This window comes from Bombyx mandarina, chromosome 01 (genome assembly GCF_030267445.1).
Source record: "Bombyx mandarina strain Sakado chromosome 01, ASM3026744v2".
NCBI classification, from domain to species: domain Eukaryota; kingdom Metazoa; phylum Arthropoda; class Insecta; order Lepidoptera; family Bombycidae; genus Bombyx; species Bombyx mandarina.
The window spans coordinates 6414848-6427860 of record NC_143208.1 but is presented as its reverse complement, the minus strand read 5'-3'; the positions used below and the strand labels follow the sequence as shown (position 1 = coordinate 6427860).

General features: G+C 34.7%; 1 protein-coding gene across 2 annotated transcripts in view; it reads left to right on the top strand.

Moving 5' to 3' along the window:
* LOC114244552 (uncharacterized) overlaps window positions 1-13013 on the top strand; it is a 127985-nt gene that overhangs the window by 98193 nt on the left and 16779 nt on the right. For both annotated transcript variants that reach the window (XM_028176406.2, XM_089728301.1), the window contains one exon: window positions 11509-11637. In XM_028176406.2, the coding sequence (XP_028032207.2) occupies window positions 11509-11637 (129 nt within the window). The remainder of the gene's footprint in view (window positions 1-11508; window positions 11638-13013) is intronic.

The window sequence follows — 13013 nt, the reverse complement described above, 5'->3', positions numbered from 1 at the left end:
ACAATGATTTATAAAAAATATATTATAATAAAAAAATATGTTATTTTTGTACGTTATTACAAAGTTAAGTCGTACACTGTGTGCATTACTAATAAAAGTCTTACGTTACGGACGTTTTTTGCGGTTAGGGTACCCCACCGCATCGTCCCATAAGGAACTTCGTTCCAAAAATGTTTGCCTTCGTTTCACGGATTTCAGCAGTTTATCCATCCGGTATTGGGGTATAGTTGTTCCAGGTCAATAACTGATAACAATTAGTATGCTATAGATATATCCGTGTGCTCATTAACGTATCAACGATTTTATAACTTTCGTTGAACAATGTTTGAACTTGCTCACACTAAAGCTAATCATACGCACGGTCAATGAAAGCAAAATTTTAATCTGTTTAGAGATAATAAATTTTAAACGTTTTAATTTTATATAAAACAGAGCGAGCACTGTTTGAAAGTTTGATGTAAACATTCACTACTATACTAACAATATCCTATATTAGGCTGATGTGTTTTAATAAACAGGAACTCCATAAACCACCTAATCATATTATATTATATTGTTATTGCGTCGAGTCAGAGACAGTGGCAACAGTCTTCTGAAAATCATATCGAGCAAGATCGAGCGAATGCTGATTAATAAATAGCCTTTGCAGCAGGCACTTGGAAGGAAAAAAAAACAAATGTAATGATATAAAATGTATGTTAGATTTTTTTTTAAGTTACTAATTATGAGTAATTCTTACTAACAAACTGTTATGGTTAAAAAAAAACTGAAATAAAGTATAAATAATAATAATAATAGTATTATATTTAATATTAAGAATTAACCAAGGGCCTTAAATTTAATAGAGGAGCCGTCGCTGATAAAATTTATGTTGAATATACTAATCACTAATGTCAATAATTATAATTTCATTTCTTATTCATTTGTTCACGCTCGATTACGTTTCACGGTAGCTATTCACCGAGTCCGTGTAAAAACTTTCATTAATAAATAAGGGTATAATGAACAGGGTGGAACGCAAAAACCCCGGCGCTTGTTTGAGTTTCGAGCTCAAAGAGCGAAGGATTATTAATCAACACGCCAACCTCGTCCCGCTGATGATACGCTAACCTCTTTTACACTGGATATAAAACTTTTGCGAACGAATTCGGTATTTGGAAGGCTCGAGCTATTTATAGAGATGCCCGTCTGGTGCTATGCGTGTGGAGTTCTTTTTTTAATACGCTTTTATTAGCTTCAGACGTATGTATGTTAGTATGTAACAGAATCTTTGAAAATGATTTTGATCCCCTTCAAAACGTCGGATTAAGTCGAAATTTGGCATACTTATTAAGGACCGATGACAATTTGACATTTAAAATAAATTATTGAAAAAATTTAAATTCAACTAAAAAATTAAAAATAAATAATATTTTAAAAAAAACAAAAAAAATACACTTTTATAGAAAATCCAACAAAAAAATATAAAATACATTTTAATAAATTTGAATTAAAAATAGTGTAAGAAAAAATGATTTTATTGTAAAAAAAGCGTGGGGTGCATGGTATCAGCAGTTATAAATATTTTATGAATAGATATGAGTAGAAGGGTTATTTTGATAATATCCAAAAAAGCTCCCAAGCATGGTGATTGGTTACCGTCGTCCATGGACGTCAGCAACGCCGGGGGTAGAGCTAAGCCGCTGCCTACAAAGTTCATAGACAACGCGTGGTAAATTTTATTTAAATATAATTAAGTGCTATCCGCATTGAGGCGTGAGTTTGGTGTTTCAGCTGCAATAGAATTACATACGGTTATCGTACTTTTCGAAACGATCGCACCTGGCTGTTTATGACTAGTAAGTACTCACAAATAACATCGGATGACTGCGGTAAATAATCGAATTTTTCAACCATATAGAGAAAATTTAACATCGATTGTATGTATGTACATAATACTATTATAATGCAGCACATAATAACCTTCGGAAGCGAGTGTCGTTTTATCTTAATTCAATAAACCTTGGCTCGTGACATAAACAATTCGAGGGGATCCTACGTCACGCCTTAAATGAGAGCAAACACAAGTGATGCTCGTCACTCATCCTTTCTACGCTCAATCAGTTCTAACCCATTTATTCTGCACTAATATTGAATATGAGAGACAATGAAACAGCAATCAAAGTTAATTGGTAACTAACGACCTTTGGGTCCTTTGTGATTTATTTACAAAAGGCACCTCTATGACGAGTTGTCACGGACGGAAAATTTCTTAGCAGTTTCATCTGAAATCAACAACAGACTTCGAGATGTATCCGTGCTGTCTCGAACGTAATTTGTATTTGATTTGTTATTCATTTATGGCTATTTATGAATTCAGCGTTCGTCATAGCGTTTAGGTCATCATATTTTATTATTTATGGGAAATCAATAATTCAATTCTTAGGGACGCACACAATTGTTTTTTTGTTTTATCTGATTTAACTTGAAATATCATAATTAAGAATAATTGAACATTGAAATTTTTTAATGAAATTTTAATACAAATCATACTTACTTAATGTGCCTCCTTTGTTAAGGTATTTTAACTATGTGTTTTTTTCCAATTCATTTGTGAAATAGCTTGGCCGGACAATGGAGTAGATGGTTTAAATATAATTTCATTACAACAACATTAATCGAAGATGTAAGAAGAAAGAATATAAAATATTTTTTGAAAAACACCTTCAAAATATTGAACAAATGCTTACCATATACTAAGTATATGTAAATGTTAATAAATACCGAAAACATAACCCTTATCACATGAAATTCTAGTTACACTAGTCATTTATTAATAAAAATATATAACTAACTACTAATCTTTTCCTAAAAACTTTCCATTCTTTCATTTTCGATTGATTATCGAACTAAATGCAGAACTGTAGTAAGGGTCTCTTGAAAATATATACAGCGGAACGGTGAAAAGGTTGTTCGCGTAAATGTTAAGGTAAATGTACGAAATTCGACAAATTGCGTTACTTACATTAGAACGGGAAACGTTTAGTTGTCAATATTCTCTATTTCGAAGTCGAACGTAATAAGTTGCGGAATTAACAGAAAATAATTAAACAATTAGTAGACTTTATTCATACTTGATTTTATAAAAAAAATATTTGAATTTCAATATTTATTTATTACACACACACACACACGCACACACACACACGCACACACACACACACACACACGCGCACACACACACACACGCACACACACACATTATTACAAATGTTTTTGTGTACACATCGGTGGACTCAATGCCTAAAGTATTATCTATCGGTACACCGACGGTAATCCAGAGGAAATAACTGTAGTATCGTTCAAACATGAATTAAACATACAAATACATAAACATATTCCAATAATATTATGCTATACCGAATGATATTTCAATTCAATTTAATAGACATCAAATCTGAGCCTGTACATCGATCGACTTTTGTTATTATAATCTATATGTGGGCATTAATAATTCTTAAGCAACATTAAAATTCTGACATTTAAGTATAAAAGTTTTTACTGGCAGTAAGCCGCCTTGTGAAGCCACGCTGCATGTAGATACTACCGCCTCATATATTTCTGCTGTTTACATTTTTTATATTTATTTAAGTTTTCTAAGTAGGGCAACGGCGGTGTACTGTAAAAACTTGAGACTCAGAACTCATGCCTCAAGATATGTGGCGGCGTTTACGCTGTCTTTAACCGTTAACTATTTAACACCAGGTGGGCTTTGACCTCGTCCATTCATGTAAGCAATAAGAAATAAATAAAAAGAATCCATTTCAATCGAGCGAATAAGAGGAATGCGTATTAATGTCAATCGTTCTTGATGTGCTGTTCGCAATAGGAGTCTGTGAAGCAGAAACTTGTACTTATAAAACGAATAAAATTATAACAGAACTAAGCATTACTTGTAGAATTGATGTTTTCAAAATTTATTCTGATAACTACACTTAAGTATAAACTTTTATTTTTTTTACATAGTCCGCTTATCGCTATTTGGGCCATATAAGAACAACGGATACATAATTATGTCAACTAGTGGTCCCCCGGTAATCGAAATTCAACTATAATTAATTGAAATTATAATTTTGTACGTAATGATTCTATTGACAAAGACTATATACTTCTATAATCACAGATTTCGCAAAGACTACGCTTTAGACAAGTATTAATAAAGACAAACAATATTTAATCTATTCTCAATTTGACCACAGTTTTTAAACAATAAGAAAATTTTGACATTAAAGAAATAGTATGCATGCGTGTGTGTGGGTCAAATACATGATAGTGTGTGTAATGTTATTAATATGATTTAATGTATTTTTTATGCATAATTTAAAAATATATTAACATTCTGCACTTTTCTATATTCTCTATAAGTGTGGGAAATTTCATACTCATTTGTCCGCACAATTTTAGTAAAAAGGGGTACAAAGTTTTTACTTTACGTATTAATATATAGATTTATTGTTATGGTATCTGAAGATTGGATAATTATCGGAAGATTTTTTTGAGGTTAAGTCGTGAAAGTGTCATATTACCGAATACAAAGCTACGTGTATGTGGACTATAAAAAATGCCACAAAATTTGATTTCCATCTGGAGTTTCGACACGGTTAGGTACCATCATTCTATTGATTTCTGCCGGTAAGCAGTTGTGAGTTTAGTTTGAAGGATAGGACAACCGTCTTTACAAATGTCTCAAGGTAGCTAGTGTCTTTCACGTGGTGATATATCAAGTCTCAAAACTAGTAAAAACAACATTTACTCACATGTTTTTTTTTATTTTATTTTTTATTGCTTAGATGGGTGGACGAGCTCACAGCCCACCTGAAGTTAAGTGGTTACTGGAGCCCATAGACATCCACAACGTAAATGCGCCATCCACCTTGAGATACAAGTTCTAAGGTCTCAAGTATAGTAACGACGGCTGCCCCACCCTTCAAACCGAAATAGCTAGAAAAATTTAAGTTTTATCTTCCTGACGACAAAACAAAAGCTTGACACCGTTGGTTGTCAGTGATCTATGATTATGTTATTAGCCGATTATCAAACTGAACTGCACGCAGTATTGCATCGGTAACGGTAAAATTAAACTAGATAGCTAGCTAGTGAGATATTTTATGAAATAATTTAATGACGTGCTCTGTGGTTACTTTTAACTTTGGAACAACGGAAACTGCTAGAGAAATCATGCAGGAGGTAAACACAACTCAGATACCCATTGAACGAAATATTATAGGAATTCCGTTTGTTGCCTTCAAACTTCCATATTGAAATTCATTCGAGATATCTTGTACGTCCACGAAAATGTGACAAAACGAGTTGCTAATATACGATGACAACTTAAAATCTCAGCGATATGAGAATCGACTATTTGTTGAAGTGATGACGATTCTTGATATGGACTTATATTAAAATTCTACTAGAGGTCCCGCAGTAGTCGAAATTCGACTATAATTAATTGGAATTGTAAGTTTGTACACAATTATGATTGTATTTTATACTTCTATAATCACAAATTTCGCCAAGACTACACTATAAAAAATATTTACAAAGACAAACAATATTTAATCTATTCTCAATTCGACAACAGACATCAAGAACAAAAGTTTGACAATATATAGTATGCATGCGTGTGTGCGTCAAATACATGGTATGTAGTGTGTGTAATGTTTTCTTTATTGATTTAATGTATCTTTTATGCATTATTTAAAAAAAAAATATTAGCATTGTGCACTTTTTCCTTATATTCTCTATAAGTGTGGAAAATTTCATACTCCTCCGTCCGCGCAATTTTCGTAAAAAAGGATACAAAATTTTTCCTGCACGTATTAATATATAGATATTCAATGCTTAGAACGTTTTTTTTCCTGTAGCGCAGGTAAATAGTAAATTAGGTAAGTATTAGACTGACCAGACTCGGAAAATAACACGAACTTATTGTTTCATATTAATAATGAAAGGACAAACCCGAAATCCATACAAACTTGGGCCTGGCGTTACAGTGCTAGAATTTGGGCATAAGTTACAATACCTAAGAAGGTTTCATGAGCCCAATTTTCAGGTCTCCCAGCAATGGCCAAATTGGTAAAATCAGACAATGTTTACATTTTAGGTTATGTTTATTGTTCGAGATATTTTAATGAAAACGATATTTTTGAGGCTGTTTCCTACTAAAGATGAGTAATTTTTCACGAAACCTGTTGCAGCAACAGGTTGCTTTAAAATAAAAATGGAACCTGTTACGAGAAATCGCGTGTTAGGTTGTTTACGAAAACTAACTAAAGTTTACGAAACTGCTAGAGAAATCATGCAGGAGGTAAACACAACTCAGATACCCATTGAACGAAATATTATAGGAATTCCGTTTGTTGCCTTCAAACTTCCATATTGAAATTCATTCGAGATATCTTGTACGTCCACGAAAATGTGACAAAACGAGTTGCTAATATACGATGACAACTTAAAATCTCAGCGATATGAGAATCGACTATTTGTTGAAGTGATGACGATTCTTGATATGGACTTATATTAAAATTCTACTAGAGGTCCCGCAGTAGTCGAAATTCGACTATAATTAATTGGAATTGTAAGTTTGTACACAATTATGATTGTATTTTATACTTCTATAATCACAAATTTCGCCAAGACTACACTATAAAAAATATTTACAAAGACAAACAATATTTAATCTATTCTCAATTCGACAACAGACATCAAGAACAAAAGTTTGACAATATATAGTATGCATGCGTGTGTGCGTCAAATACATGGTATGTAGTGTGTGTAATGTTTTCTTTATTGATTTAATGTATCTTTTATGCATTATTTAAAAAAAAAATATTAGCATTGTGCACTTTTTCCTTATATTCTCTATAAGTGTGGAAAATTTCATACTCCTCCGTCCGCGCAATTTTCGTAAAAAAGGATACAAAATTTTTCCTGCACGTATTAATATATAGATATTCAATGCTTAGAACGTTTTTTTTCCTGTAGCGCAGGTAAATAGTAAATTAGGTAAGTATTAGACTGACCAGACTCGGAAAATAACACGAACTTATTGTTTCATATTAATAATGAAAGGACAAACCCGAAATCCATACAAACTTGGGCCTGGCGTTACAGTGCTAGAATTTGGGCATAAGTTACAATACCTAAGAAGGTTTCATGAGCCCAATTTTCAGGTCTCCCAGCAATGGCCAAATTGGTAAAATCAGACAATGTTTACATTTTAGGTTATGTTTATTGTTCGAGATATTTTAATGAAAACGATATTTTTGAGGCTGTTTCCTACTAAAGATGAGTAATTTTTCACGAAACCTGTTGCAGCAACAGGTTGCTTTAAAATAAAAATGGAACCTGTTACGAGAAATCGCGTGTTAGGTTGTTTACGAAAACGAACGAAAGCCAAAAATTAAAAACAACGTAATGCGAAACGCGCTGCGCACGAAATTATTTTTTTAAGGGATTTTATGACCTGGTAACTAAGACCTTTGGGTCAGTCTTATTTTAATTTTAATGAAAACTTTTTTATATGAAAAACTATATTTATATGATAACTTTTTTATATAAAATATAAATCATTACGTGCTCCCATATTATGTCATCACCTTTCATTTAATTTTATTTCATGCCTTTTTTATTTTTATTTTTTATTGCTTAGATACCTATCGACGAGCTCACAGCCCACCTGATGTTAAGTGGTTACTGGAGCCCATAGTCATCTACGACGTAAATGCGCCAACCACCTTGAGATACAAGTTCTAAGGCCTCAGTATAGTTACAACGGCTGCCCCGCCCTTCAAACCGAAACGCATTACTGCTTTACGGCAAAAATAGGCGGGCGGAAGGCGCGGACTCACAAGAGATCCTACCACCAGTAAAATTATTAATGTAACTACACCATAGAAAAACTCAAAGTACCAAATCGACTTTTTCATGTTATATTTAAGATTGCCAGTTGAAAATATTTTGAATTGCCGCAGTTGCCGACATGATTTCGTGTCATAACTAAATGGCACAGTTATTTATTTCTTTTAATGATTTTTGTTAGTAGATTTTGGTGCTTTACGTTACGTTATTCAATGAGATTAAGTTTATAGTCTGGCCGGCGAATCATGGCACAACTAAATAGCGGCAATCCAAAATATCTTCAGTTGGCAACATTAAAGATAACATAACACGATTTGATACATTTGTATTTTTCTAGGGCATAGTCACATTAATTTATAAATGCAAAACTATCCTTTCATGCTATATTTAATGTTGTCAGTTGTAGATATTTTGAATTGCCGCCATTGTAAGTAGTTGTGTCACGATTCGATGGCCATACTCTATTTACATTGATTAAAATACCTATAAAAACAGTCATTTATCCTAAAGCAAAAGAGTATTAATTATTTTTTACACTCGATTTCCACTAAATCGATCCTATTTTATGGATGTTCTAATTCTAATCCGCACGTTTGTGGAGCTAGTTACGTATGTATATTGAAATAAGTGTTGCAGATGTTTACAAAGATTGTTTAAAACAAAAAATTGAATTCAACTTATTTTCTACACTTGGCCATTGTCAATGAAGCTAAGATTTCAATAGGTTAATCAAGCAAAATAGACGAATTTTTTGGTACATATCCCATTCGTGTAACGCTTAGGCCCAAAATGGGGTTTCTCCTTTATTAAATTTTATTTGTGGATTTATTTTAATTTATTATAAATATTCTGATAACAGATCCCGATGTAAATATACATACAAAGATAGTCAATCAAGAGCTTTCTTCCAACAAACCGCCAAAATAATGCAAATATATAAGGAAAAAAAGTAACAGAATCTTTCATCACATATTCGTATATGTTATGTTATACTTGGTGTTGCTATGTTAAACATAGCTTACGCATTAATATTATATTATTAAAGATTCTAATATCTGTAAAATTAATTCAAAACGATCTCCATTGGCCTGAATAAACTTCTCTTAAGCTCTAACTCACAGCATTTCTGTTCTGTTTGCTTCTATTGGCCACCAATCTGCTACACTTTCGAACTGATTCTACTAACTACTAACTAAATTCTAGCAACGCCTGTATAAAAAGTCGTTTTAACCCACACGTATTTAACGTGATAGAAGAAGATTAGTACACGACTTTGTATTATTATTAATTGCTTTAATACAGAAGTCGGTCCGTGATACCTACTTTTTTTTTTTTTTTTTTTTTTTTTTTTTTTTTTTTTTTTTTTTTTTTTTTTTTTTTTTTTTTTTTCCACAGGAGAAAATCTCCGGATCCCCACCCGCGCGGCAGGTGGGGTATGTGGGAGTTGAACCTCACTAAAAACTCCTGCCGCTCACAACCGGCGCCCTACCTCGGACCGGGCCGGAGCCCAGTCGGGGCTATTGAAACGGCGGGACAGGGTTGACGCAGAGCACATTACATCCATCCCACCGTCCCACGGACGCCGGACCGGTGGCCGCCAGCGACACGAGCACCGGTTCCCTCGTTCAGCGGGCCGAGAGCCCGCTTTGATGGCGCCGCGTTACACCTTCCCCCAGAGCGGTCGGGGGAACGCGGTCTACCATCACCCGGCTTCCTATTGCGGGTGAGCGTGCAGAGCACGCCACCCCACGTCTGGGTCCCTCCCCGCACAAAACGGGTGGGACCCCTAGCTCTTAGGGGGCCAGGTCACGGATACGACCCCGGTCCCGACCCCCTGCTCGGCGGCGGCGGGTTTCTGCGTAGTGAGGAGAGCTTTCCCTCACTCGCCCCGCCGCCTCCTTCTGCGAGATGGTGCACTCGCAGAAGTCGAGCGTGATACCTACTTGAAATAACCTCATACTTCCATCTTCCTTTCTTTCTTCGAATTAATGCCAAACTTGTCACTTAAACAAGATTCACTTTTAGATAATTAAACATTTAGGTATTATTTAATTTTGAACAAGTGGTCGGGTGGGAACCCGAGAAAGAAAGTAAAAAGGACCGACAAATGGAATTTCCTCGTGTTGAAACTTTATTGAATCTCAATTTAAAAGTTTTCGCTAGTCTTATGTTTCTTCGACAGAAGATTTAGGTAAAGTTATACGTACAACTTTGCTAATTTTCAGTGTTAATAAATTCGTTAAGAGTTAACCGTCAGGTGGGCCGTAAGCTCGTCTGCCTAAAATGGCAATAAAAAAAAGGTTTTTTTTTTTTCTGTTTTTCATTCTTCTCACAATTGTTGCAATCTCCACAGCTCAATATAAAGCTAGCCAGTAAGCTCCGTTAACAATAAAGGATGATATTTATTTTCATAAATTGTCTACCAAATCTTATGATACAGACAGAACACAAGTAATTCAAATTACCTTTTTTTTATTATCGAGGGTTTACTGGTAGCCCGGAGGCCTTTCCAGTTTCACAAGGACAGGTGGGCGAGCAAGGGCTCAGCCAGAAGGAACGGAATTTGCTAACAGCTTCCCGAGCGCCTCCAAGGAAGACCTAACAATTCAAGAACAGTTGCTTCGCGAATGAATCTCCTACCGGATCGACATCGCGACCCGCTACTTCGGCGAGAAACTCAAAGGGCTGGTCTCTACTCCTAGATTTAGAGCGGAAAGCGTCTAATGCAAGGGTTATCTGATGGATTCGTAAAGACGTGGAAAATTACCTATAATATTCAAACGATAACTCATGAATTATGATTGAGTCTTGGAGGTCGCTTAAGTGATATCACACTATACTATGGCATCACTAATTTTCAGACATGAGGTCGATAATTCTATTACTTAGCGGATGTTGCAACGCATGATTGCTTCGCAGCTGAAACATATCATAACATAGCTACATCACGGTACGTCGTGGTACGTACGGTGACTAAATAAAAGAAAACACAAAACAAAAACCCGAACCCCGAGCAGGAAATCCTCGTGCTTCACTGAATGACGTTTACAGTTAAAACAAGCAATGATCCGAATGCGGGCTTCTATTTATGTCAACGTCGAATGATTGCGATGCATACGAGTATATGCGTTTATATGCATAACAGCTGTTACAAAAGACGAAATTAAGTTCAAACCGGTTCGTACATCACTAATAGATATTTAGATTCTAACGCTATCAAGGCGTTGGTGAAGTTATACATTCACTGTGTGAAAAAATCGGTTGTCTGTAAAGTCGGTTTACTGACGATAGTTGAACGTGACAACGTCATAAGAAAATACTGATGGAATGGTATCATTTCAATTATCGCAATTATCGTTGCTATAAACAATTGACATCACATTCACTTTTCACTGAACTTCATACTTGACGAAAACATGTAAATGTATTATTGTATAGCAGCTGTCCACGCGGATGCAACGCTCACATCGCCTCAGAGCGAGGTAACGCCGCATGAGTCATGTTTTTTCCGTGCGTGCAGCCGGCTCCATCGAATTATAAGACATTGTCGCGTCAAAAATGTAATTAAATAGAAAAATATTCGACTAAAAACTTTTTTTTTGTCAACAGCATCTGTGTTATCCAAACCAAGTCGATCAGCTGTGAAGAAACATGTTCAGTTTCCGGACGAACAGAGCTGCATTGAAGAGGCTAATGAACCCATTGCCGAGGAAGAAACTGTTGCAGAGGAAAAAACAGGTATCTAATTAAACTCTGATACTTCATCAGATCTTTATTTTCCAAACGCTTTTATTCGCTCTTAGCGGTTAGCTGCTTTTGAGTCGCGGATCCGATAAGAAAGCATTTTGATTAATAAAGAAATCAGTTGGTTCATACCTCGTTCACCCATCTACACAGTAAAATGTACGAATAATAGAGAAGTGGTAGTGGAAATTGTAGACGATGGACCTATTTGTATAAATAAAATAAAATAAAACATCCTAAATAATCATGCTTAATTATTAATACACTAATTTACTAACAAACTGAGGTAGCCTTAGTTTTCCAAAACAACGAACAGTGTGAAATTATGAAAATCATTAAATAATTTAAAAAGAAAATAAACTGGTTAAATGGTAATAATCATTTTGTCATATAAATTTATATGATAAATAATAGAATAGAAATAGAAGAGTTAATAAGGTATATTCAACAAAGCTAAGACGTACACTAATGATTCATGACCACGATTAGACTGAACGAAAACTAGATAATACCGAGGCAACACTAAAACAATATCAATTAGACGTAAACAAACCAACGAATTTACTAGATGCGAAAATTTAGGCAATTAGCCTACTAGGCTCGTGAATAATTAATTCGTGTAATCGTCATTGAGTTAGTTTTGTTTAATAATTAATTGTTAATTAATATAATGAATCATTTTTACTGGTGGTAGAACCTCTTGTGAGTCCGCGCGGGTAGGTACCACCACCCTGCCTATTTCTGCCGTGAAGCAGTAATGCGTTTCGGTTTGAAGGGTGGGGCAGCCGTTGTAACTTACTGAGACCTTAGAACTTATATCTCAAGGTGGGTGGCGCATTTACGTCATAAATGTTTATGGGCTCCAGTAACCACTTAACACCAGGTGGGCTGTGAGCTCGTCCACACATCTAAGCAATAAAAAAAATAAAAAAATCAAACGTATGTCAGGAAACATCGTTTTCTTTATTTCATGTTCAAGATCTCTCGGTTGTTAGAGCTCTGAACAGGTGATGTAGTGTCTATTTACTACGTCAATTTGAATGTCGCTGCCGAGACTGAGTCCCGCGTAGAGGGTACAGGGGACGTCAAGAAAACCATGGCATTATCCGGAAGTTATAAGGCAGTGTTGATCCACTACCTAAGAACCCGCGGTATCCGTTCCCCGTGCTATTTTGTTGTTATACTTTTCATAAATTAAAAAAAAAAACTAACAAAATACGCTTTTATAGAAAATCCAACTAAAAAATAGAAAATAAATTTAAATAAATTTGAATTAAAAGTAGTGTAAGAAAAAATGATTTTATTGTAAAAAAACGTGGGGAGCTTTTCAGGATATTATCAAAATAACCTTTCTACTCATATCTGTTCAT